This window comes from Neolamprologus multifasciatus, chromosome 10 (genome assembly GCF_963576455.1).
Source record: "Neolamprologus multifasciatus chromosome 10, fNeoMul1.2, whole genome shotgun sequence".
Classification (NCBI taxonomy): Eukaryota; Metazoa; Chordata; class Actinopteri; order Cichliformes; family Cichlidae; genus Neolamprologus; species Neolamprologus multifasciatus.
The window spans coordinates 28,401,850-28,428,370 of record NC_140448.1 but is presented as its reverse complement, the minus strand read 5'-3'; the positions used below and the strand labels follow the sequence as shown (position 1 = coordinate 28,428,370).

General features: G+C 42.2%; 1 protein-coding gene across 3 annotated transcripts in view; it reads left to right on the top strand.

Moving 5' to 3' along the window:
- Positions 1-25,647, top strand: part of gtf2ird1 (GTF2I repeat domain containing 1) — a 42,842-nt gene extending 17,195 nt beyond the window's left edge. The window contains exons 8-27 of one of the 3 annotated variants that reach the window (XM_085173749.1): positions 756-839; positions 3,919-4,102; positions 6,082-6,107; positions 7,593-7,719; positions 9,318-9,361; positions 9,613-9,693; positions 10,888-11,046; positions 15,580-15,633; positions 16,066-16,146; positions 18,586-18,769; positions 18,891-18,952; positions 19,260-19,331; positions 19,459-19,726; positions 19,986-20,014; positions 20,133-20,180; positions 20,271-20,348; positions 21,516-21,708; positions 22,140-22,177; positions 22,275-22,381; positions 24,362-25,647. In XM_085173749.1, coding sequence (XP_085029875.1) covers positions 756-839; positions 3,919-4,102; positions 6,082-6,107; positions 7,593-7,719; positions 9,318-9,361; positions 9,613-9,693; positions 10,888-11,046; positions 15,580-15,633; positions 16,066-16,146; positions 18,586-18,769; positions 18,891-18,952; positions 19,260-19,331; positions 19,459-19,726; positions 19,986-20,014; positions 20,133-20,180; positions 20,271-20,348; positions 21,516-21,708; positions 22,140-22,177; positions 22,275-22,381; positions 24,362-24,430 — 1,988 coding nt within the window. In that variant the 3' untranslated portion in view covers positions 24,431-25,647. Of the gene's footprint in view, positions 1-755; positions 840-3,918; positions 4,103-6,081; positions 6,108-7,592; positions 7,720-9,317; positions 9,362-9,612; positions 9,694-10,887; positions 11,047-15,579; positions 15,634-16,065; positions 16,147-18,585; positions 18,770-18,890; positions 18,953-19,259; positions 19,332-19,458; positions 19,727-19,985; positions 20,015-20,132; positions 20,181-20,270; positions 20,349-21,515; positions 21,709-22,139; positions 22,178-22,271; positions 22,382-24,361 lie in introns of all 3 variants that reach the window. The other 2 variants (XM_085173748.1, XM_085173747.1) reach the window with 2 other exon arrangements.
- The last annotated feature ends 874 nt before the right edge of the window (positions 25,648-26,521 follow it).

The following is a 26,521-nucleotide window of genomic DNA, read 5'->3' as shown; positions in this document are numbered from 1 at the left end:
TATTACCCTTATATTTCCTCTCATTAAGGCTTCAAATTTGGATAAAAGGCTGTCACTGCGCTTCACTCATATTATATCACGACTAGTTCTTAGCATCAAAGCTCCTTTTTCTGTGGCTGCAGCGTAATAGCAGTAATGGGTTTTACAGATTCATCGGATGAGTCGATTAAAGAGCTTTTTCTTCCATTTTCCAGTTTCCTAACTTATTCTTAGCGATTATATAAATACATATAGACTTGAGAACTGTACATTGTGCAGCACTGAACTGAAGATGTGTTTGAGGTCGTTAGGAAACCATGACGACGACGCAGTTTATCAAACGGTGATCACAGATGTGTTATTTTCAGGCTTAAAGCTCAACTCAGGTTTTATTTTATTATTAACGAGGTTCAAAGTCCTCTTAAAATTATTCCTGTTACACTATATGTCACGACAGGTTTGGATTTTACTTAAATCTACAACCATAGAGGAGACTTTGCATGCTGTTGTTATTGTTCGGAGGGTGATATGTACAGTAGCCAAGCACTGTTTACTGAACTGAGGCTGACCTGTGCGAAAATTTAAACAAGAAGGGCTAAGCTATTGAGAATAATCCTTTAAGAAGATTGCACTGATTTACCAAGTTGTTGCTGAGTAAATGGAAAAGATTAATTTCAGATCCTTAGCACTACAGTCAGATAAAACACTTTGAGAGGCTAAAGCTGCAGTAAACTTTGATGTAAGGACCGCATTTCCTTCTCTCTGTTTTCGTACAGAAAAATGGGACGCGTTCATTCGGGAAACAGAAGACATCAACACGCTGAGAGAGTGTGTTCAGATCTTGTTCAACAGCAGATACGGTGAGGAGGTCCTCTTACTACACAAATGGCTAAAAAAAACAGCTCAACGTGAAGACGTGTGCAGCGATGATACATTAAAAGCATGTAAGGATGCTCGCAAGCAAACCAGCTGCAGGATCCTCGTGCTGTCTTTGATAGAGAAAAGCTACCAAATGCAAAAGTTCACCATTTGGAATCAAGTCAAGAACTTTTTATCGGCATAATTTGAGATGATGGATCAGCGTTGCCTGCCCTAGACACACAAACACACACAGATTTATTTGACAGAGAGCAGAGATACGAAGATGAACTTGTGTGTATTTGCATGGTTCATCAAGGCAGTTTAAGAATTAGTCATGTCACCTCCAGTCTAATGATCCGTGTTTCTCGATGCAAATTTCCCACCCTTATGGGATTTTTCATCAGTTTGCTCTCAAATGTACGGATTAGTGTCCGTGTACACAAAAGGGTTGATTGATACTTTTTCTCTGCAGTTTTTTAATTTATCAGTGAGAGGATAATTATCATTGTCTCAATACAAGGAATGATAATTATACAAACCGGATTCCAAAAAAGTTGGGACACCAAACAAATTGTGAATAAAAACTGAATGCAATGATGTGGAGATGGCAAATGTTAATATTTTATTCAGAATAGAAGGTAGATGACAGATCAAAAGTTCAATCCGAGAAAATGTATCCTTTGAAAGGAAAAATATGTTGATTCAAAATTTCACGGTGTCAACAAATCCCAAAAAAGTTGGGACAAGTAGCAATAAGAGGCTGGAAAAAGTAAATTTGAGCATAACGAAGAGCTGGAAGACCAATTAACACTAATTAGGTTAATTGGCAACATGATTGGGTATAAAAAGAGCTTCTCAGAGTGGCAGTGTCTCTCAAAAGCCAAGATGGGTAGAGGATCACCAATTCCCACAATGTTGCGCAGAAAGATAGTGGAGCAATATCAGAAAGGTGTTACCCAGCGAAAGATTGCAAAGACTTTGCAGTTATCATCATCAACTGTGCATAACATCATCCGAAGATTCAGAGAATCTGGAACAATCTCTTTGCGTAAGGGTCAAGGGCGTAAACCCATACTGGATGCCCGTGATCTCCGGGCCCTTAAACGACACTGCACCACAAACAGGAAGGCTACTGTAAAGGAAATCACAGAATGGGCTCAGGAATACTTCCAGAAACCATTGTCAGTGAACACAATCCACCGTGCCATCCGCCGTTGCCAGCTGAAACTCTACAGTGCAAAGAAGAAGCCATTTCTAAGCAAGATCCACAAGCTCAGGCGTTTTCACTGGGCCAGGAATCATTTAAAATGGAGTGTGGCAAAATGGAAGACTGTTCTGTGGTCAGACGAGTCACGATTTGAAGTTCTTTTTGGAAATGTGGGACGCCACGTCATCTGGACCAAAGAGGACAAGGACAACCCAAGTTGTTATCAACGCTCAGTTCAGAAGCCTGCATCTCTGATGGTATGGGGTTGCATGAGTGCGTGTGGCATGGGCAGCTTGCATGTCTGGAAAGGCACCATCAATGCAGAAAAATACATTCAGGTTCTAGAACAACATATGCTCCCATCCAGACGTCATCTCTTCCAGGGAAGACCCTGCATTTTTCAACAAGATAATGCCAGACCACATTCTGCATCAATCACAACATCTTGGCTGCGTAGGAGAAGGATCCGGGTACTGAAATGGCCAGTCTGCAGTCCAGATCTTTCACCTATAGAGAACATTTGGCGCATCATAAAGAGGAAGGTGCGACAAAGGAGGCCCAAGACGATTGAACAGTTAGAGGCCTGTATTAGACAAGAATGGGAGAGCATTCCTATTTCTAAACTTGAGAAAATGGTCTCCTCCGTCCCCAGACGTCTGTTGAGTGTTGTAAGAAGAAGGGGAGATGCCACACAGTGGTGAAAATGGCCTCGTCCCAACTTTTTTGGGATTTGTTGACACCATGACATTTTGAATCACCATATTTTTCCCTTAAAATGATAACTTTTCTCAGTTTAAACTTTTGTTCCATGATTTATATTCTATTCTGAATAAAATATTGACACTTGCCATCTCCACATCATTGCATTCAGTTTTTATTCACAATTTGTTTAGTGTCCCAGCTTTTTTGGAATCCGGTTTGTAGTTTAAATATAAAGACTCGCAAATATCAGCAAATTCCTGGAAATTGTTGAAATTATTAAAATGGACGTGTGAGAATATACAAAGAAGTGGAAAAACTGTAGGGAAAAATTGACCACAACAAAGCGAGGGAACCTGGGAGAAGCACGTCCTGAAGTTTTGTTTATTTCTTTTGTGGCTGGGCAACGTCGGCCACGTATGTATGTTACGTCGTAAACTCTACAAAGATTCACCGCAGAAGTCTGAATCAACCGTGATGCTCCTGATGGTTCAGATATCAGATATTATGATGTATATTATAATCATAACTATATTACCTAGGGACTACGTAGCAACAATGTAGCTAACACGACGTCTTTTTAATATTTATGCAATTAAAAAAGCACATTTTTTACATTTCACAAGAATAACGTTTAGTTTATATCCACAAATCTTCTGTTATGCATGAAATATTATGACGCCACCAGGTTGCCTAGCAACCACCTAGATAGATATGGGCTAAAATCATCGTTTTTTCCAACTACAAGACCTAACAAAAGCATCACAACATCCCATTTATATCCACAAAAGCTGAATTTTACACCACATATTATAATTATATTATAGCGCTCATATTGCCTAGCAACCACCTAACAACAGGCTAAAGTAAGTGCCATTTTAACGAACAGGCCAAGAAATGCAAGCACTGGCAGGGACTAGTTGTTGCTTTGGTCATCTAGTCATCTGCATACATGAATTAATGCTATTTAATTAATAGTGATAGTATTGGTTTAATGCATTAATGAGCTATAAAAAAAGTCCCCCTGATTGACAAGCTATTTGCGATCACTCTGATCATCAGCTGTGCCCGAGGTCCATCACCATAACCCCACTGGAGGCTGCTAGTGCTAATGAGTTAACTCTATTTTGTAGATTTAAAATTTAAGAATTTTCTCTGTTTTCTACCTCCAGCTGAGGCATTGGGTCTAGATCACATGGTGCCTGTCCCCTACCGCAAAATAGCCTGCGATCCAGGGGCCGTGGAGATCATCGGCATCCCCGACCAGATCCCCTTCAAGAGACCGTGCACATACGGAGTCCCCAAGCTCAAACGCATCCTGGATGAGCGCCACGGAATCCGCTTTATAGTCAAACGGTAACAAATGCTTTAAGACAAGAGCTGGTGAAAGTGCATGACATCATTTCTTGGACTCTCACTGTCAGAGTGTTGTAGTTAGAACAAAGAAGCACCTGGATGCATTTTTTTTTTTACAAACGTCTAATTTACTCACTGACCAGAGATCCATCCAGATTTACCCACTTGATGCTTAATTATCACCAAACTGCAGAATGGCGTCCCTTCAGAAACTTTCATTTGGGAAAGATTTTTTTTAAGAAGCAGCTACCAGCCACGCCAGCCTATACCATCTGTTTGTTAAATGTCTGTTTCCTTCAGCACACTGCGTCCCGCTGAGTGGTAAACCATTTCCATTCATGTCCCAAATGACTTTCCTTTGCCAGCGCATTGCGCTAATGGCTGCTCTTCCATCCATTTGTTTGAGCTAATTTAAATGAGCCACCATGCCTTGTTTGAGATAACACATCTTTTAACGAATCCTGCAGGCAGCTCATTAGCCTTAATACAATTAGGAAAGATTGAAAATGTCATTAATTCAGATCAAATCACATTCCCATTGTCTGTGAGAGATGTTCCAGATGCAGGCAGCCATGTGCTTTTTTGGCATCTTCCCTGTTGTCAGTCCATGATCATTTTTATACAAACAGTAGGCTCTCTTAACTGTAACTGAAGCGTTGTGCTGAAGGGAATGTCTATAAATTCCCTTCAGCCTCAGTTTAACACGAACGCCCTTAGATAGATTCATAGTCAAAAGAGCAGGCAAACATTCTGCCAGCCGTCAGACTTGATAATATTCACATAGACAAAAAGTGATCTGGGCTTCACTAAAACCACAAATTCTCTCACTAAAAATACTATAAAAAAGCTAAAAGTGCTATAATTAATAAATAGAGCTAAATTTAAAAAATGAATAAATAAATAATACATATGTGCACAATGTGCTTTAGCTTATTCAGATGATTAATATCAGCTGGGACAAAGTTGTCTCTGTCCTGTGAGACCGCTAACGTCCATCCAGAGTAAAGAAGCTCCCCCCAATAAGGAGTGGGAGTCATTATTGAAATGGAGCCGGTCGTCCAACCGTCTGCTATACAGATACTTAAGGTTAAGCTGCGATTTACTGATCAGCTTCCCCGACCAGTTCACAGTTTGGATCAGTTTGTTCCGATCCTTCAAAGATGGGTTACCGTACCACGACACAAAGGAATAGAACTGACTCAAGAAAAGATCTAAGAAATAAATAGATAGTGTCGTAATAGTCTTATCAGTGTAACAGGAGTACAGTTTCCATAAACAGAACAAATGTTGATGACCCTTTTTTCTCTGCTTCACAGTTTGTATTTTTTGTATTTTTTTTGGTAGCCCCAAAATACAAAAGACTGCATATAGTCCACAGTTTGACCCTTATTGTTTGTGGCGTCAGGTGTGCTGGAATTTCTCCTCAAATCCACAATCACTTCCTTGGATTCTGTTTTGTTGAGCTGAAGGTAAGACTGTGCTCAACACCAGGTCCATGGGCGGTTCCCTTGCCAACGATGTCACACAAATACAAATACCATGATATGATGAAAAATACTCATAAATGTCTTTCTGGTGTCTAAACTGTAATATTTTGCCCTATTAAGACCTTAGAACAACAGTGTAGTTTCTTAAGTTTGTAAATAATAAGACCTAAGATTATGATCACGCAGGAGAAGAACGCTTCACTGGCAGGCAGAGAGTGGCAGCGTGTGCCAGAAGGAAGGGGAAGCAATCCAGGAGTATATCACAGTTAATCCACAGTTAATTTTAGTCAGAGGAATTCAGGGCTCACAAAAGGAACGACTCAGTTATGTTTGATTATGTTTGACTGATTGTTTAAAGAGCAGCTAATGTGCTAAAGCAGCCGTTGACAATGTTCCACTTCTGCAGTTTTTTGCAACTTGAGTTTTATCCTGAGAGCTGAGGTGGTCTTTAAACAGAGTCGCTCACAGCCTGTGTTTCTTTCTGTCTTCCAGAATGTTTGATGAGAGGATCTTTACCGGTAAGAATGTGATTGATTCTCTTTGTCTCTTTCCCCTTTCTTAGAAGAATAGAAGTTGGGGTCATGTCTCTAAAAATACTTAAAACAACAAGAACCTAAACATCAAATGTGCTTGTACTTTACTAGTGTTTTTACCTGCTGCATCTTACTTTAAATGTAGTGTAACCCTCATAAGAATAGGATCTACTCACTGCCTTAGGCCCCCGTTATACTGGCCTTGCAGTGTGCACCGTCACATCTGCTGTCGCTGTAACCTGGTGCCACTGTGTGGAAGACACGAGTGTCACTTTTTACCACCGTTTTAATAATTTAACAGTACAGAAGCTCAGAGATTCACAGATTATACAGCGGGAGATGCTACAACAGCTTGAAAAGATGACACTTTGTGGAAAAATCTCTGAAATTTCTTTGCCCCTGGGTTTGACTTGCGCTCCTCCTACACCAGCGCTGATGCCGAAGTTTTGTCTGAGTGGCGACACCTCATCATTCAGGAGAACACTGCAGTGGGTAGCTGTGCCGTGAAGGCCGGCAGAAATGGATGTGTGCATGTGATGATGTAATCGGTGGTGCACGAAGCGGCCGGTGAGGCGGGTGTAATGACCCCATCAGTTGTAGCGATAGGTAGCTTCTGGGTCTGTGCTTAAAACCCACAATATTTTTAATGGCCAGCAGGGGGGGCAGTACCTGTCATTGCAAAGACTAAATGGCCCTCAAGTGACGATCCTGATGAGATTTTGGGTCGTACTGAATAAAATATTAAGTCCAAATTAGTAAATGTTGGCCTGTGTATCAGAAAGAGGGAGAATCCTGTATATCCTCACTAGCTATCACAAGCCAATGACCATCACAACCCATTTCAAAATGTCAAGATGGCGAAAAAAGCTAATCTCAAGTCCTCATAACAAGATTTCGCCGAATATCAAAATCCATTTTTAATACTGTCTGACGAATACATTAAAACAGCAACCCCGCTGTGTGAGCTCACAGGTATTATTTGGATTGGTCAACGACTGGGCTACTGCGATACCACAACCTGGCATGCAGGTTGTGACAGTCTTAAAAACACAGGAAAATGAAAAATCCCCCAATTATTTAACATATTTTATTTTTTAAATATCACCGTTCCCTTTAGCACGCAGTTAGCTTGACTCTCATGCATGCAGCTGGTGACTTTTAAGCACCGATGACTAAAAGTGAGAGAACATTTGGTTCGTTGCCTGAAAGCAGCCTGAATTTTCATTAAAACATAAATATTCTCCATCTTCTCAAAGGAGAACTTTTGGCATAATGTAATTGTTTTTGGTAGCTTTCCATACGTGCTTTGTGAGTGACCTTAGCTGTAAAATATTTGTCAAGACCCTTAAACTTTATCACAGTAACCAAAGAGCACTCCGCCAAGAGTTTATTTATATATTTACACCACACAGATGTTCTTCGCTAATGGCGTGCGGTGTTTGTTTATCTTCGGTGTCTTGTTTGTTCAAGCTGCTGGCAAGATTGCAAGGGAGGAGGGCAAGCACGACCTGGGCTCTACGCCCGAAGACAGCTTCCCTGACAATCTGAGCATCCCGCCCACCGCAGCCGAGCTGGTCAGCAATCCTCACAGCAGCAGGTCAGAACGTGGCCCACACACACACTCACACACTCACACAAACATGGCATTACCCTGCAGACGTTGTTTATAGCGCTGGAATTTGAGCTTAATGGCATGCAGCCAAATTGTGCCTCTGCATTCAGTGGTATTACTCATAATCATTAAACCGCTGTTTACGGATTTTAGTTACATTTATATTACCATGATGGGACTTTCTGTTTCCTGAACGGGCCTTGTTACATGATTAATGTTCGGTTCACTTTGCTCTATTTTTATTTCTTTCTCTGCGTCCTGTCTGTCGAGTACATTGGCAGAACTGAACATTTCTACTTCAACTTGCCGCCTCTGACTCGGCTTCCTAAAACGACAGGAGGCCAAGCTGGAGGTTGCAGACTTGGAGATGCTAAGATTTTTGTTGGGCGTGACCAGGATGGACAATGAGCACAGCAAAGGGACGGCTCAGGCTAGGACAGTTTGGACATTGAGGATGAGGAGGGATAGTGGATATATTGGTCAAAGGATGCTGAGTATGGAGGTGCCAGGGCAGAGGAAAAGAGGACCACAGAGAAAATTCATGCCTGTAGTGAAAGAGGACGTGCAGAGGGTTGTTGGGACAGAGGCGGACGCTGGGGTGGAGGGTAGGATGGAAGCAGATGATCTGCAGCTGATCTGATATGGTTTTGGTGCTGTTCTTACATCATCAGAATAATGTATTTAACCAAGAGGTTAGCTAATTCTTTTAAAATCTATCCCTCACAAGCCAACCCAGGTTACCTAAATTCAGCTAACAGCAAGGCTAACTTGATAATATATTTGTAATATTGTATATATTAACTAAGAAAAGAGTTAAGAAAAGATTATTATGATGATGAAGGAACACTATATTTACCTTCTAATTGATATACTGGACAATCGAGCCGTTATTAAAAATAATGGTTATCCATTAGCCATTTTTACACATGAAATAATGAAGAAATTTGAAAGAAGAAGTGAAAAAGAAAGAAACACGTAATATTTATTGTTCCATGAAGCAATCAATAATTAAAGCAAGTGATGATTTATGATTTATTCTCTCCCGCTGGTATAAACATGCTACGTGTTACTTGTACTAATATGGTGCCTGTTCTCACACTCGCTTTATACCTGGTTCAAAGAAACAATTTGAGGCAAGCATCTAGCCCAAGGACACTTTGATGTGTGCTTTTGAGCAGCTGGGATTGAACCAGTGACCCTGGATGACAAGCTCTGACTCCTTAGTCTAAATCCCTTCATGCTAGAAGTGAGAAATGCTTCCCCGGTGTCTCCCTCAGTTCGTGCAGCTCAGCGGCTCTGTCTGTCGGTGCCGCCGCACAATAGGCGGTAAACACTATAGTGGGCGGACGGCACTGCATGAATCAATGTTAACGTGTATGGAATCTCTGCCATTGGAGTTGTGACTGTGGTGCTAACAAGTGTGGAAACCCTGCATAGCCAGTGTTTAAAGATCCCCAGAAGTCATTGAATTTCCCTTTAAAGGAGACAGGTGATTTAAAATACGCCACAAAAAACGATTTTTAATGATTCTGTTTTGCAGATATTTGCAAATCACCCTTTTTCTATTTGATTTTACCTCACAGATCAACCAGCGCTTGTGTGAGTCCCTTGGCTGAGTGCGAAGCAGGTACGTGCTAATAAATGAAGTTCAGCGTAATAACAACGCTCTGTGATATTCGGCTGTGTGAAGTTGCAAATGATTTGAGCCCCGAGTATTGAACAAAAGTTTCCCCCGTCCCCCGGAGTCGCTTTCATATCGCGTTTTGCAGTCTGATCCCTTCCAACACGTTCTATCGTCTGCTTAAATCTGTTTTTACACGACCATAAAACACAGTGCTGACAGGAACTCGCGCAGAATGAACTGTTCAATCCCCGCAGGTCCTTCAGGAGATTGCATTCCTTTGAGGAGGATTAAAACAGAGCCTCCAGACGGGGAAATCATTCAAGTTACGGTGCCAGGTAAGCGAGCGCACGCTTGGCTGCCGTTAGGTTTGAGATTCGTTTCTTTTTTTCACCTGTAGAAAAATACAAACGGAGCAGACGCGGGTTTTCTTGCATTGTCACTGAGATAGAAGTCACAGACACAGAAACCTGATTGTTTTCATCATCGGTGCTGTCCCCGTTTGTGATTCCCCTTCTTTCGCTCCTTTGTTCGCCTGACAGTTTTGCATTTGCCAGTTTTGATTAGTCGGTTCCTGTGGGTGAGCACTTTCTGTCAGTAGCCAAATCTGATACCCAAATTTGTTTGGATAAATTCAAATGCAGCCAAAGTGAGGAATCACAATTAGAAAAGGGGAATTCCCCGATTAGCCGGAGCCAACCTTGGATCAAAAATGAAAAGAAAGCCTTGGCTATCATTGTATTTACTCTTCTTATTCGATTTTAAAGTTTAAAAAAAAAAGAAAGAAAACAATTTTAGCTTGAGTCTCTCAGTGAAAGGCTTTTTCATTCATTGAGAGTCAAAGCTCTGCTGTTTTGAGCAAAATCTGACATTTAAAATAAAAACTTAAAAAGAATAAAGCTTCATTCATGTTTGTAGTTCCAGATTCATTATATATTCTTCATTTTTCTTTTTTCTTTAATTCCTCACAATGTAGTGAGTTACACCTTTGCTTAGTAAGTGAAAGATCCCCAGTAATCCTCCTTTCTATCTCACCATGTGCACCAATGCCTCCCAATAATTGTTGTGTGGACAAATGAGACACATTTTAAGACGTAGTTTCATTATTGTGAAAAACATTTTTTAAAAACAAGAAAAGGATCAATCTATTAAATCCAGCTTGTTTACAATGTTTTAAAGGGAACTTTAAAAGCACTAGCTGAGGTTCGTGCTTTCATGGAAGTCTTCAAACATATTTTGGTTTTGCAAGATTAAAGACTTCGAGGGTGGAGGATAAGTGATTGATTCTGTCAGTTCAACTTGCCCTGCCCAGTTAAAAAGTGATGCCCTAAATTCTCAACTGTTTAATTGAATGCACGGAAAAACAAGGCTGGGTGATTTCAAGCTAACATCAGTAACAGGAAGTGATGAAATAACAGCAGAAATGCAGCAGCAGTGCAAGAAATGTTGCAGCTGCACTGCGTTCTGCTGCTCTCTCGTCTCCGTTGCACCACGAGCTGAAAACCTGGTGTGAATACTGTTTGTTTCTCCAGATGCCGGCACGAGTGGGGAGGAGCCCAGCGAGTCTGTGGCCGAGCCCGCCGCCGCCGCCGCACCGTGTCCAGCCACAGCCTCGCCCTCTGCTCCATCTGCCTCGTCTGCCCCGCCCCCCGCTCCTTCGGCTCCCCACCACTCAATGGAAAACCACGCAGGTAACCTCTTCCCCGTCAGCCCACACCTCCATTGTCGCCTCCCTCCTCACACTGTGGCTCCTGGAATGCCAGCTCCCACCAAGGCCTCCACATACTGTTTTGTAGGGAGCTAATTAAGCCACAGCACGTATGAAACCACTTTTCTCACGTTCTTTATCTTCCACTCTTCCACTTCCTTATGACCAAACCTCCCCAATCACTACTAGCCACACCCACAACCTGAAATATACCTTCTCTCCCCAACTCTGACCTACTGTAGCTTGTTTCTTCCTCCAGCCTCACAACGACGATCTGTGAAATGCACCCTGCATCGACTGCAGCTTGTCAACAAACTCTTTAGCTTTAAAATCTGGGCATGCGCATAACTGTCAGTGCGTTTTAGATGCACCAACTGGTCGAGCGTGGTCCGACTCCAACCAAAGTGTGTTTTTTGTTTTGCCTTTTTAAATATTTGCAACTGATGACCACAACCAGCCACCATCAGTCAGGGGACAGTAAAAAAACAGGAGGAAAAGTTTGTTGTGAAAGAGTAGACATCAGACCATCCTAAGGCCGTGTATGGCACATAACTCAGGACGCCTTACAGCAGTGACTCATAATGCTACAGCTAATTCATTTTCATAGACCTTTTTCTAGACTAAAGGTTCTCTTTTAATCATCTTGGTAGGCTGTGCTTGATTTCAATTTGTGTCACTGCAGCCAGAGCTGACGCTGGGTGGCGTAACAGGTAGCTTTGTACCAAATATCCTCAAAAACAAACCGGGGCTTCTGTTTTACCTTAATTCAGAAGGTAGGCGGTTTTTGAAGCGCTCCCACTTCGCCTATGAAGCACCGGCTGCACAGAAACATCGCCTCATAGGTGTGCGCTGTCTTACAACACTTCAGCTGGTTGTTAATTGTGCGCCCTTTGCCCTTAAGAGTCCAAACTGAAATGTTTCAGTGATTAGCAGGATGCATGGTGCATATTTGCAGATTTTGAGTAATTTTATCCACTAGTCCAGTTTTAGAGAGACCAAACTTTTCCTGAAAAGGTCCTGTTGAGACTCCTAAATCCTCCTCCCCGTATAGAACTCGTTCTCTCCCTTAAGCCTTAGAGTTTATAGAGTAAGGTCACCAAGAACATCTGAGTAGACGCCACTCTCTTTATCAACTGCACCAGCCTCATTTACCAGGTGCTTCTATAAGGTGCCGGGGTCATTCAGATTGCAGACAAATGCATGCAGATATATGTCTGAGGTTTCTGACTGCCCCGCTGTGATGGAGGTGAAGGACATTTAATTGTGCAGCTGGCAGCATTTAAAGATTAGACTGAGAAATAAAAAAAAAGGGCAGCATTTCTTTGCTTTCAACAGTTTTCTCTGTTTCTGGGCAATCCACTTCACTTTCACCAGTTTTCATTCAAGCTTTTCATTCAATCAAAAGTGCAAGATTTCAAAGTATGATTTCCAGTCTCCTGCGATCAAATTCCATTCACACATTCTGTAGTAGGATGGAAGCAGAAATCTCTGCCTCTACATTTTCTTGAATGGACACTTTAAAGTTTAGGACTCTATTCTTTGTCCAAATGTCAAGTGCAACTTTCTTATATATAAATTAACATATAAATGAGGCCCTTTTTGAACATCTGAAGGAGGTGCTGCTACAATGCTACAGAGAGTCTGCTCAGAGTGATCTTGGCATTTAGCATTCAGTGCTTTTTGGAGGCATTTTGTTTTCTTTTATTGATTTCATTGTGCTTTGTTTAAGTTTTCTTTTCTTTCACAAATGACCTCTAAAGGAAAGACAATGAAGGTAAGTGCACTCAGTCACATTTAATATTATTTGCACCTCAGTCATTTGTCAAAGTATTTGAATGATGGCAATTTGCATTAATTTTCAAGGTAAAATAGGTCTGATCAAGACCCTTTTGCATGAATGACATATTCGTATTGCACATATGAGAATACGCAGTTCACTTTCCTGTAGATACAAATCACATCCTATTTTAAAAAGTCCTGTTTGTCCTTAAGTATAGTGAAAGGTTTGACTTGGTTATCTTCACAAAACTGCAGTTCCACTCTCAAGTGTCATAATAATTGTCCATTGGCTCCTTCAGCACAGATGACATACAGGATCTTTCCTTTGACAGTGTTTTTTAAATTTTACATTATTGTTCCCACTTTTATCTCAACAGGCTGGATTTTGATGCTTTTTGAATTTTTTATGTTGTGTTGGGCAAAGGGAGCTCTCACCACAGCCTGTTGTGAGTCTGTTGTGGTTGCATCATATTCCTTTTACAGCTTACACAGATCCTCCGTCATGTTATGATGGAATAGCTACACAAGCTAGATGTATCTTTCAAATAGTATTGCTTTAAGTTGTCTTAGAACACGCTCAAAGTAATGAAACATGGCTGTTACCAAGTGATGAAAACTGTAGTGTTCAGTTTTTGCAATGTATTACAACAGGACCAAAAAGTATGGCTTAAAACGGTTCAACGTTCCAGTAGTACGCGAGCATGTAATAATCACGTGGATATTTAGCAGAAAGACTCATAAGCCCACATTAAACAGACATCCTGGTGGCTACTCTGCAGCCATCTTTATGATGCCACGTTGTTTGGAATACTCAATCGTACATGGTTGGAGAGAAATTCAGTTCAATTCAGTTTTATTTATATAAATCACCACAAGTTGCCTTAATGCACTTTTATATTGTAAGGTAGACATCCTCCAATAATACAGAGAAAACCCCAAATGTCTGACAACCCTCTATGACCAAGCACTTTGGCGACAGTGGGAAGGAAAAACTCCCTTTTAACAGGAAGAAACCGCTCAGGGAGGGGCGGGGCCATCTGCTGCGACAAGTTGGGGTGAGAGAAGGAAGACAGGATAAAGACACGCTGTGGGAGAGAGACAGAGGTTAATAACCAGTATGATTCAATGCAGAGAGGTCTGTTAACACAGAGTGAGTGAGAGGGGTGACAAGAACTGAATGTGTGTGTCTTTAAGTAGCACCTACAGTTATCCAGGATCCTTTTTCTGTGAGTGCTGACCTCTGCGCTCCACCGTAATTGACTTGCTGAATGCTGGAAACATTCATCACCTTGGGCCGCGTTGCCGGCAATAACTCAGCCTCGTTCCCAGCTGGTGTTGGACTCGCCCAGGGCTGCCCTTCGTCTCCGTTTCTAGGCGGAGCAAAGTAGCAGAAGGCTTCCACTTTGGTGGCCTCAGGATCTTTTTTCTGCTCTTTGCAGATGATGTGGTTGTGTTGCCTTGTTCAGGTTGTGGCCTCCAGTTCACACTGAAGTAGTTCGCAACCGAATATGAAACTGTGGAAATGAGAATTGGCACCCCGGGGTGGAGTGCTGGATCAGGGAGGAGTTTAAGTATCTCAGGGCCTTCTTCACGAGTGAGGGCAGCAGGAGATTGACAGGCAGATTGAGGCCACAGCTGCTGTGTTGCGGATGCTGCAGCGATCCATCGTGGTGAAGAGAGCTGTGCGTAACAGTGAAGCTGTCGATTTGCCGATCTATCTACATCTCTACCCTCACCTATGGTCACGAGCTTTGGGTAGTGACTGAAAGAATGAGATCGTGGACATGAGCAGTGAAAATGAGCTTTCTCGGAAGGGTCGCCGCCCTCTTACTTAGTCAATCAAGAAAATTGAGCCGCTATTCCTGCACATCAAAAGGAGCCATCAAGCATCTAACAAGGATGCCTCGGACGCTTCCTGGGCGAGGTGTCCCACCACATGTCCCACTGGGAGGGGGCCACTGGGTAGACCCAGGGCACGTTGGAAAGAGTATATCTTTCCATCTGATAAGCTGGAGGTGGAGCACAGAGCTGTGGGCTTCTCTGTTTAGGCTGTCCCCCCCTCGACCCAACCCCGGATAAACGGAAACAAATGGATCGATGGGAAAAAAACATTTTATAAACCACTTTCTTCCTCCTGTTGTTGATCAGAGATTTGAAAGTCCTGCCCTGCAGACTCCACACATAACACATCACGAAAAAAAACATCACATTTCCACCTCTGCTTCTGGGCTAATGGCAAAACAACACCCCCACCGCCCATTCTCGTGTTTGTATGTTTAACACTGAGCGGCGATGTTGAATAACGGCCTTGGACAGGCGGTATGATATGTGTTCTTGGCGGCAGTTTGCCTGGAATCATTAATTAAAGAACATTCAGCGTCGCCCTACTGTAACAGTAATATTCCACCGACAGAAAATGGACAATAACATTGAATTATCACAGTCTCATATGTTGCACCTGTTGTTTTGTCCATCCCCTGTGTGTACTGAGGGTAGACATGAGGTGTCAGATAAAGAGTTTAGCCTTCACAGATGTAATCATTGCTGCACAATGATGTTAGGCATGCCTCAAGTCAGAATAGGACCAGCGCTAGTCTCTGATGCAGTAAAGCAACAATGTGACGACTCGAGAGATTGATCGACACAAATAAAACCGTGCATCTTTGGATAAACTGTCATAGAAATGTTTTACAGAAGCCGTGCGCCACCGTTCTCATGCTTTTCTTGCATCTTGCAGCTGAAGCTCTGTCACCCACTGCTGCCCCGCAGAGCATAAGAAGATCTTCTGAAGGTAGGGTGGACTGACTCATTCAGGATGTTTTTCTGCACAGTGCATTTGGCCCACACTCTCACTCTGTGATTGTCTGTAACCTTGCCAAAGAGGCAGATTAGAATTAAATAAAACTCTAACCCAGCATCCTCACCTTTGGAAATATTTCTGTTTTGCTGTTTAGCCTCATTTTTGCACCTTCGCCACTCTGCCTCCCTACATCCATCTGCGGTTAATGTATCACACTCTACATTGACCCGGTAATGACACAGTCAGTTTGTCATTACCGGGTCAGCGCAGGGCAGGTAGAATTTATCAAATTGAGTTGGCAAGTGGAGATGTAGTAATGTTCACAGGTGGGAAGCTGCCTAACCCCGTCGACCCCAAGTAATAATTCTCTTTCGGGGCTCTCGGCGCAAAGCTGTTCGTTTTTCATTTGCTTGACTCTTTCAGCAGGGAGCCTGGTGGAGGACATCGGTGAAATGATTCTTCAGCTGCGGAGACAAGTGGAGAGCATCTTCAGCATTAAGTATGGTAAGCTACCTGTAGCGGGGGAGCTTTTATCCTCATCCGCAGCGGGGGCAGGAAGTTATGCCAGGGCTATGAATTTTGCAGGAAGACTTTGATCTCTCCTTAACCAGTGTACAGCAATTTAAAATCTATCTGAATATTAATATTGGAACATTTAAGGTTTTCAATAATTCAGCACATGAGAATGAATCTGTTAAGTGTGGGGCAAAGGATGGGGCACGAAAAGGAAGAATCTCATTTTCACATCAGTGGAGCTAAAGCATAAAGACACAAAGCATTAGTCGCCTTTTAGAAGGCGGCATGTCACAGCACGCCAGCGACTCTCTGAACATAGACATGCGTGCGCTAAGAGTGAGCGTGGGTAATTTTAACACGGCAATGCTCAAAGTTATTAACGAGTTCTTCTTATTCCCTTTAAATACAAAGAATTTAAATTTAATACATCTGCCTGTCCATACACACATTACTGTGAGGTGGATGAGCTTTCTACGTCACGTTAGGTTAATGTGTCTGGAAAAGCAACGTGAGCATGAGACTGAAAACGAGCTAAAAATCGGGTTGTTTTGTTATTTTTTGATTTTAGTTTTTAAAGCTATCGTTTTATAATAGATTTCCTTGAGTTTAGAAATATGGACCGTGCTATCGCAACATTTGTCTCATGGTGGGTGTAGCCATGTGACCGTGTAGCTTTTTAGTTTGCCGGGTGTGACAAACGAGGGTCGGATCTGACCGAGTGACAGGGGGACGGTGCAGATGCTCCCCGAAGCTTATCCTGCTTTGTCCGTGTTGGCGTTAAATTATGGGGGCCATCATTTACAAAATAAATGTCACTGCCATGGCTTTTTGTGTTGACTCTTTTGGACTTTTATCCAAAGCTTTTGAATAAAACTTGCTTTCTGTTTTGTTTTGTTTTTTATTTTTAACCCATATTGTAGCAATCATGTTGTATTCAGTAAGGCCTGGAACTACAGAACAAAACCATAAACTATCATATGTTTGTGTTACTCTAAGAACAGAGTAACAGGAGTATTTCACTCACTCAAAAATGCACAAACATTTGGACTCTTTGTTAGTGTAATTAATCTGCACAGCTTGCTATAATATTTGTGAGATAACTGCGTTAAACTCTACAAATGCAAGAGGTCCAGTTCAGCGACTCCTCACAGTTATAGCCGCCTGTATCACCCACTTGAGCCTCAGTAAGGGTACTCGTGTAAAAGGTGACCCTCTCTCTGTAGCTGTTAGAAGGCGTAAACTAACCACAGAGATCAAAACTGTCGAGCCAGGCTGAGATGGCCATTTGAGATGCAACTCGACACTTTCATGTCGGCTCCTTTATTGCTGCTTGGTTAAAAAGCAGCAATAATACTTGGGCAAGACACTTCACCCGTTGCCTACTGGTGGTGGTTGGAGGGCCCGGTGGCGCCAGTGTTCGGCCTCTGTCAGTGCGCCCCAGGGTGGCTGTGGCTACAATGTAGCTTGCCATCACCAGTGTGTGAATGGCTGTATCCCATTTCAGGGTCTGCAGCCTTAAAGTACGCAGCCTCAACGATCCTCAAGGGCCGCGTACTTAAAGACCGCTAAGGCCGGAAGTGCGAGGCTTGTGAAATGGGACGGTGTAACCTCTGTTGCGCTGCCCAGGTTGCCTAGCAACCATGATACTAACAGCTGGAAACGTTTCATACAGCTTTGTTTGACAGAAATGAAGGAGAAAATCTTTTGTTCATTTGTTTGTTTGTTTCTACGTGAGCTTTGATCATTCTCTGTAAAATTAAGGTCAGCTATTGGACGGCGTATATTTTAAAGTAAAGGCTTTAAAACCAAGTTAGTACAAACGTCACTAATGTCACACAACTTTGCCGACATGTGGCCAACAGTAATGTTTTCATGTTCTTCATTGTTAAACATTTGCACATAAATAAGTGACATAATATTCAGTACTTAATTTACTAAGTTACTCTTCAGGCGCCCCTCATTCGCCCTTTTTTTCCCGGCAAAATTATACACACCCACCGCCGCGCTATGCATTCTGGGATATGTTGGGCCACGAAGTCTACACCGCCAAGTCCTTAAAATTCAGGGAAATGAAGGACGCATTTGAGGGCCGCATTTCGAGCAGCCTTCGAATTGGGACAGCCTTCGTCGCGTCACGGTGACGTAATCGGCCTTAAAATGCGGCCTTTAAGGCTGCAGACCCTGAATTGGGATACAGCCAAAGTGTGTGTGAATGGGTGGATGACTGGATGTGTAAAGCACTTTGGGGTCCTTAGGGACTATTAAAGCGCTATATATACAAATTTGTCGAACTTTCCCTGTTTGGTGTTTTTGCAATTTTCCCCAGATTTCAGAAGACTGAAAGAAATGAGATGAATTGGAATAAGACGACTTGAATGAAATAGATCAATAAGCTTTGTGCTTGTTTTTCCTTATCATCTTCTTCAGCTGAAGCCCTGGGCCTTCCTGAACCAACCAAGGTGCCGTACTCCAAATTCCAGATGTACCCTGAGGATCTGTATGTAACCGGGCTGCCAGAGGGAATCTCTCTCCGAAGACCCAACTGTTTCGGAGCAGCCAAACTACGCAAGATCCTGGCTGCCAGCAGTCAGATCCAGTTTGTTATCAAAAGGTGAGAAATAATTATATATAGCAAGTCATCTGGAGAGTGTAGCGGTGCGTTGAAGTGTGTGTTATTTCAGTTTTCGCGCTCTGATTTGTAAATATCGTCACAATCTTTTGCTCATCTCTAGACCCGAGCTCTTAGCTGAGCAGGTAAAACAAGAGATGCCTTCCATCCCTATCTGTGATTCAGGTTTGTCTCTTTTTATACTTAATTTCTCATCAGCAGCATCTTCAACCCAAACTAATCACACACATATGCAGTGTTAAATTTTGTTAAATTGTGTTAAATTCCTCTGCAATACACGGTTGAAGTTTTAAGGTCAAATCCAGTTCACAGGCTATTTTTAAAACGGCTCCTTTGAAGAACAACAGAAAGTCCTTGCAGGGATTTGTCTGCAGCTGCCTCCTCTTTATTTGTGACAAAGCTCCTAACGTTTGCTTTATTCAGTAAGTCTTAAGACGACAAAAGTTTAACCTTTAAATGTTTTTCTCCAAAGAGCTGGATGCCAAGGATGCAGCACCAGTAACGGAGGACACTGCGGCTGTATCCAAGAGACCTGGATTCTCAGGTACGGTCGAGCTGCATCGGTCGTCTTAGATTTGCCGTTAACTGTTTAAACACGAATCGCCTCTGCTCGCTGACATTGAAAGCCAGATGACACATATTTTAAAGCGTCTTCGGCCTCTCGTCAACAGAGTGCTTGGAGTCCAAGCTGTCCAGGATCGACCTGGCCAACACGCTGCGAGAGCAGGTCCAAGATCTCTTCAACAGGAAGTATGGGGAGGCATTGGGCATCAAGTACCCCGTCCAAGTGCCTTACAAAAGGATCAAGAACAACCCGGACTCGGTCATCATCGAGGGCCTTCCCCCCGGCATCCCCTTCAGGAAGCCCTGCACCTTCGGCTCCCAGAACCTGGAGAGGATCCTGGCTGTCGCTGACAAAATCAGCTTCACCATCACCAGGTGAGAAATGCTGATCACGCTAAGAGCTGTTTAATATTCTGACTGGTAATAATGCATTTTCCCAGTATATTCATGTGTGGTCCTAAACCAAAAATAACAAGCTACAAAATGCACAAATTCAAATGTTTTCATCAAATAAGATCCATATCTGTCTATCGGTCTTCCTTCCTGCAGTTAATGGCTTGGATATTTATTACTGTCTTTAAATATATGTCGGTTAATTCTGTTTATTGTGCTTGTTTCATTGTGTTGCATGCAGACCATTTCAAGGACTTATTCCAAAACCAGGTATGAGCACACCGCGCTTTGCTTTCATGACATCTGATTTATTACGCAGCATCTATCACAGAGCGCAAAGCAAACAACATTTAACGTTACTAAACATATTTTTCGTTAACTTCATCAGCACCTCGACGAGTCACTTTACTAAAGAAGGCCTACGCTTCAATAAATGGTGAGGAGAAAACGCTTTGATAGCGTCCATTACAAATGCTGCGGCTTTTATTTTGAATGCTGTCTGTGACCGATTCTCTCCTCCTGACAGATGATGACGACATTAACCGCATGGGGGAGAAAGTAGTCCTTCGAGAGCAAGTCAAGGAACTCTTCAACAAGAAATACGGTAAATAGATCCGCAGCGTGGAGCTGTTGTTATCTGTACGAGACAGATAACCTTTTTACCATGAACCAGTTTCATCTGCGTGATGGCGTGTTCAGTTTAATTCTCACAACACAGGAGAAAAACAACACGTCCCTTATTGCTCAGGGTGAGCCTCCTAAGTGAGACGTGTGCCTGGAAATTTAAATCCAGAATGTTCGTCCTACTTGTTGAATTAGGGGCAAGTCTTATAAATGCATGCCCCAAATTTCACTCATGAAATGTGGCTGTTAAATTTTGTGGAGCAATTTCAATACAGCCTTCACACAATTTGGTACAGAAGCCTGAAGGGGAAAAAAACAAACAAAACAAAACAAAAACTGTATTTTTAAGGCACAGCAGTGCCTTAAAAATACAACATTTCCACATGCATAGGGTCCACGGGTGGAAAGTCTGCACAGTAAACAATAAAAAACCTCTTATCAAAGTGGTGTCTATAGTGCAAACTGATTTATTTTAGTTTGTGTGGCAAAGAAAAACTTCACATGTTGAATTGTTGTGCACCTAACAAATTTCAGCATTCTTACTTCTCATTTATTGAGGACCACGGGCGTAACAGCTCTGCGATTGGCCCCGGGGCCGATACGTTCTTTCATTTTGGGCCCTTACCACCACGCAGTGCTTGAGCAAACACATTGCCTCACGTTCTCGCTCACACGGACACACAAACAAATTTAAGTTATAAAATATTATCATGTAGCAATAATCAGCAACATCTGTAGGATCATTCCAGCTTTGAATCAGCACCACGGACAGCAACCGCAGTCAGCAATCTTGGAGCAGACAAACTCCCATCTTCTTCTTCTTCAGCCAGGCTAACACACGCTTTGGTTGCTAACTTATTACTGTGATGATTGCGGTGTATGAAGTTCCACCTTTGTTCAGGTTATAATAAAAGATCTCAAAGGGTAATAATGCGGCACCTGCACCTCTGCTTAAGAACTTTTAGCTGCTGTTATCAAGATGAATGAAGAACGCTGCATTTCTATGCACGTTTCATACCTACAGTATGTCAGTTACAGGCATGAGGTTCTTTATTCATGTGAAAACATGTGCCTGCATGCTTCTTATTTTTCACAGGAGAAGAAAAGGTGTCACACTGATCGTGCCGTTGTTGTTTGTTCTGTTTAGGTGAGGCTCTGGGCTTAGATCGCTCCGTCGTGGTCCCGTACAAGCTAATCCGCGGCAGTCCAGAGTCTATAGAAGTTAGTGGCCTTCCAGACGAAATCCCTTTCCGAAACCCAAACACCTACGACATCGTGTGCCTGGAGAAAATCCTTCAAGCCGCGGATAAAATAACATTCAACATCAAGAGCCAGCTACAGTGAGTGCAGCGACACCGGAATGTTCAGCAGCGCTAGCCGTCACCGCACCGTACATTTCAGCGGGAATTTAGGGTTTTGCTTGTCGGTAGTTAAGCTCATTATGGTTTATTTATGCTTTGGATTTAAATCCAGCCTCTAAGATGTCAAAGAATAAATCTTCCTCAGCAAATGTAAATAAAATGAAATAGAAAACAACGTTTTGACATCCAAGCAGTTAAGCTATGATGAAAGAATGAAGGCAAAGCTTTAAATCGTGCACAATTCAGGGATTTTTTTTTTCTAGGTATCAAGTAAGTGCAGTCTGAATAGAAGGCTAATTAGAATTCCGGAATGTTTTTTATAGTTACAAAAAGAAAGATTGTATCTTTAGAGAAACAAAAATGCAGCTACATCACCTAAAATGACCCGGCCTTTTCTCTCTCCTGTTCAGACCTTTTGCAGAAATCTGTAGCCAAGCTTGTAACACAGGTAAGTGTTACACAAACAACCTTCTGTTGATGGAAGTGAGGCTTTCTGTGCTGCGCGTGCCTCCAGAGTAAAAGCCTTTGCTTTGTGCCTTCAGTAGGAACAGACGCCTCCACTAATCGACGGAAACGCAAGAGAGTCCAGGAGAGCAACCAAGTGCCTGCCTCCTCCGACCTGGGAATATCAAGCAATCAGATTCCAGTGATGGTACATTAAATAAAATATATATTTTCTTCACCATGTGAATTCATAAGCTAGTCGATGAATACTAGGACATCTTTATTCTTCTGTTCTTACTCACACAGGTCCTTAAAGACTCTTAAAAAACCTTAAATACACTTTGATTTCAGAGCTACAGCATGCTGGCCTGCTGTTAGGGCAAAAATGCACTTTATTAAGGAAGCCCCCCTTTACCTCGACTTAACTGTAGCTTCGATCAGTCAGAGAAACTCAAGCATTTAAGACGCCTAACAGAATGCGTATCAGCTTAAGTGCAGTGTATGTGGAGCATTTAACTGCTGTCAGACGGTAGCCTCTGACATGTAACTGCAGCCATCACCAGTCCCGACAGGTGGCAAAGCCTCTCTTCCTGTGACAGGTAGGTTTATAGTAGCGGTTTTAGCAAAGTGGAAGGTAAGCAGCGCAGTTATTCAGGACTGACTGAGAAAATGAGCGGTTAGATATCAGCCGTGTCACTGACTCTGACGACACGAGGTGTTAACGCGCACAAGGAAGGAAGGAAGGCAGCTAGCACTGCTAACGTTAGCCACGCTGTATCCAGGGATGTCAGGATGTAAAGTTTCAAACTCAATACTGATAACCATGGAAACGGGGAAAATTTCGATGATCCATCATAACAGAACAAAATCCTGACAGCAGGAATCAGGATAGGAGTTCCTTGTTGAACTTCCACGTAGGCTTCATGTATAACTGCGAGAGCTACAGCTCTGCTTGTTTTCTGTGCTTCTGGTGACTTGGCAGCATATTTACCATATTTATCTCTTCAATGTCTGGTAGATGTTTTAGAAACAACACACTATTAGACACAAATAGTTAAACTGATGCTCCTTGTTAATGTCCCAGCTCACACGTTAACTAGCTAGAACCACAATGGTACAATGATAACTGAGCAAACGGAGAATGTAGCAACCAGGTAACAGTTAAATGATGTGGTGACTGTTTAATGGTTCAGCGTCGTTGTACCAGGAATTTTTACAGACCTCTCAAAGACCAGGATGTCTGCGTTTACGATGCTTTGCAAAGGTTGTTTCAGCTTCGTTGCCACCACTTGGTTGTCTTGTTTGCATGCAGGCTTATCTGCATCCTCGGCCTTTCCCTGGCATTTTGCTTCATATGCAAAGTTTAGCATGCTATGCCAGCTGTTGGTGTGTTCAGCTGCTAGTGAGGGGAGGAGCTGTGAACTGGAGAAGGCAAAGATGGCACTGTTGGTGTTTTTTATTGATATTTTTTTGGGAGGGGGGTAACCTTATTGTACCCATTAATTTCATTTTTGTTACATCCCACATTTCTCTATAATTTATTCCTCGTAGTTTGTTTATTTTAAACAAATAAAATCATTTAAGGGGATGATGATGAAGAGGTGGGTCAAATATGATACACTTTGCCGCCTTATTGGGTTAAAGCACATCTAATATCAGATCAGTAAAAAGCTGATGGTCCTCTCCCCATAAGTTCACGTTTTCTCAATCTTCTTAATGCGATAACTTCAAAACAAGATGACGTAGGACTTTGAAATTGATACCACAGGTGTGTCTACTAGGAGGCTGAGGAGTGGTTGCCAGCATTTTTATGAGTGTTTCCTGTCTTTTAGACTAGTCCACTTTTTTCTTCCTCTCTCCCTCTGTCGTTTAAAAGACTAGTAAATTAGTGACTAGGCACATCCTTCATCTGTGGTGATGCCTCCATACAAATAGGCAGGCTAAGCAAACCAGAGAGCTGGCATAAATTGGATAATTTAGAAAAGAGCCAAAAGATAATGGCGAGAGAGGCAGGAAACCCCGGTCGCTGATGGAGTCGGAGTCGATAAAACACCTTAAACTGCAGTAGATGACTGTGTGTTCAACTCTAAGTACTGAAATGTAATATTAAAACAGGTTTAAAGGCAAGGTCAGCAACATTTTGCAGTAATGAAATCATTTTCTCCACCATTATGCTTCTTCCCTGCAGCAGTGGCCCATGTACATGGTGGACTACAGTGGAGTGAACGTGCAGGTTCCCGGGAAAGTCAATTACTGAAGGAGGAACCAGGGCGGCAGCAAAGGGATTCGAGGAGGAGTTTGTCAACACTCGCCACTCTTCCACAGTGCAACACTAACACTTTACCAGAGTGCTACAACTTAACGATCTCTCCAGACTGAATACAGAGAGCTGCAGGTTTGACTCTGAGAATGATGCCCCGAGTGTTGAGGAACAACAGAATGTATGTGGGTCGAAATGTTGCAGGGCAGATGTCGGCTCGACGGGACTGCTATCAGCTGGTCGCGACAGTAATGTTGTTGTTTTTTTACAAACTGCAAATATTACCGACGTCGTGTTATTTGCCCTTGCATTTTATAAAACGAGTCATGCTGTTGTTTTCCAGCATTTGGTTGCAATGTATTACTGACAGAAAATGTCTTTCATAATGATATGGTTCCATATTATTCAGATATTTGTACTTTTTATTTATTATATTTATTATTAAAATATAACATTATGTGCAGGGATGTAAAATATATTATTCTGTTACACAGCTCTTCGAGGAACTATCACAACACTAACAGATGCTACTAGCACTCAGTAACTACAGGTAACCGCTGAAAACATGATTAAAATGAAGTGTCTTAATTGGGTGTTGGGGTGACGGCAAGATTTTAGAAATTAAAGGAGACAAAACGGACTCACGGTCTGCCCCACGGAGCAGGGAAAACCTCTGCTCGCATTGAAAACGAGACACTCGGTAAACAGCCTTTTTTATGTTAGCACTACATTAACGATTTGTAAAATATTGTCATTTTAAGTCAGCCTGAATGTATCATGTAAAGAAAAGAATGGTATGTTATTCTGCGGTGACTGTCTCTGGACTAACAATATTTAATATGCTGTACCTTAACGCCAATTAGGCCTTTGAAATAAAATGTGTTGCCTTGCACTTTCATTTTGCAGTAGTTTGTTTTGGTGTAGGCGAGGGGGGGGGGGGGGGGGGGGGTCAACTTAATGAAAATGAAGAGGAGTGTAAAAAGCAAGACGGTGGTGAGTTGAGCCCATAATGAGGATTAAATATAATGACAAATAACTAAAAGCTGTTAGTCTAGGCTTAAATGTCAACGACAGGAACCTGAATATTGTTACTGTCGCTACAAAGTAAGCAAAATTTGTATTTATTTTGTACCTTTCAAGATAAATATCACAAAGTGTTCCAGAACAAACCTGCCGGAGCATAAAAACAAAAGGTCAAAAATATGTTGTTGTTTTTTTAAACAAAGAGTTTTTAGCTGCTTTTTAACAGAATTACAATAATTCAAACGTGACAAAATAAAGGCATAAATAATAATTTTCAATTCAGAGTATGACACAGTGGAAGTTAACTTGGCAATGTTTTTAATTGGTAAACTATGAGAGAGCCAGAGATTTAATGTGAGCTTGCAAAGCTCTTCATTGAACATTTAAGAAAAGTGGCAAAGGGACCTAAAATTTCCATCAGGCAAAATCTGTCAGGGCCCAAACGAGGGCTCTTGATTTTTATTGAGTCGGAGAAGACTGTCTGCTAACCCGTGCTGGGCTTGTAATATGTAACTGTAGGCTTGACATATACAACTGAATGTCATCTGCGTAGAAGCAATAAGAAATATCATTAGAAGTCCTCCAAATGTGCTGAAGAGGGAGCAGATACAACAGAAACAATAAAGCCCCCAAAACAGAACCCTGTGGCACACCGTAGGCAAGAAGTGTATCTGAACTTTGAGGCAGCCATGCAATATCGTCTGAAAGCTCAGACACCAGTAGTTAGAGCATTAACACTTCATAACCAGCCACTTTGTCTCAGCCATTGTTACCAAAATAAAAGTGGGTTCTGCTGTTTCCTTGAGTAATGTTTTACCTGTCATTTTAGGGGACTGTTATTATTATTAATAACATAATTGTGATGAATGCTGGTTGGAGGGGTCCCTGCAGACTCTGGAACTGTCACTGCCTGCAGCAGACTGGCAGCCAGACCAGCATGTACCCCACCTCTCACCTAAAATCAGCCTCACAGGCAGCAGTGAATCAGCTATGACAAGAACTGATGGATGGGTAATCTACAGGAGTCCAAACATTACACAAATCTATTGAAAGAATGACTCAAAT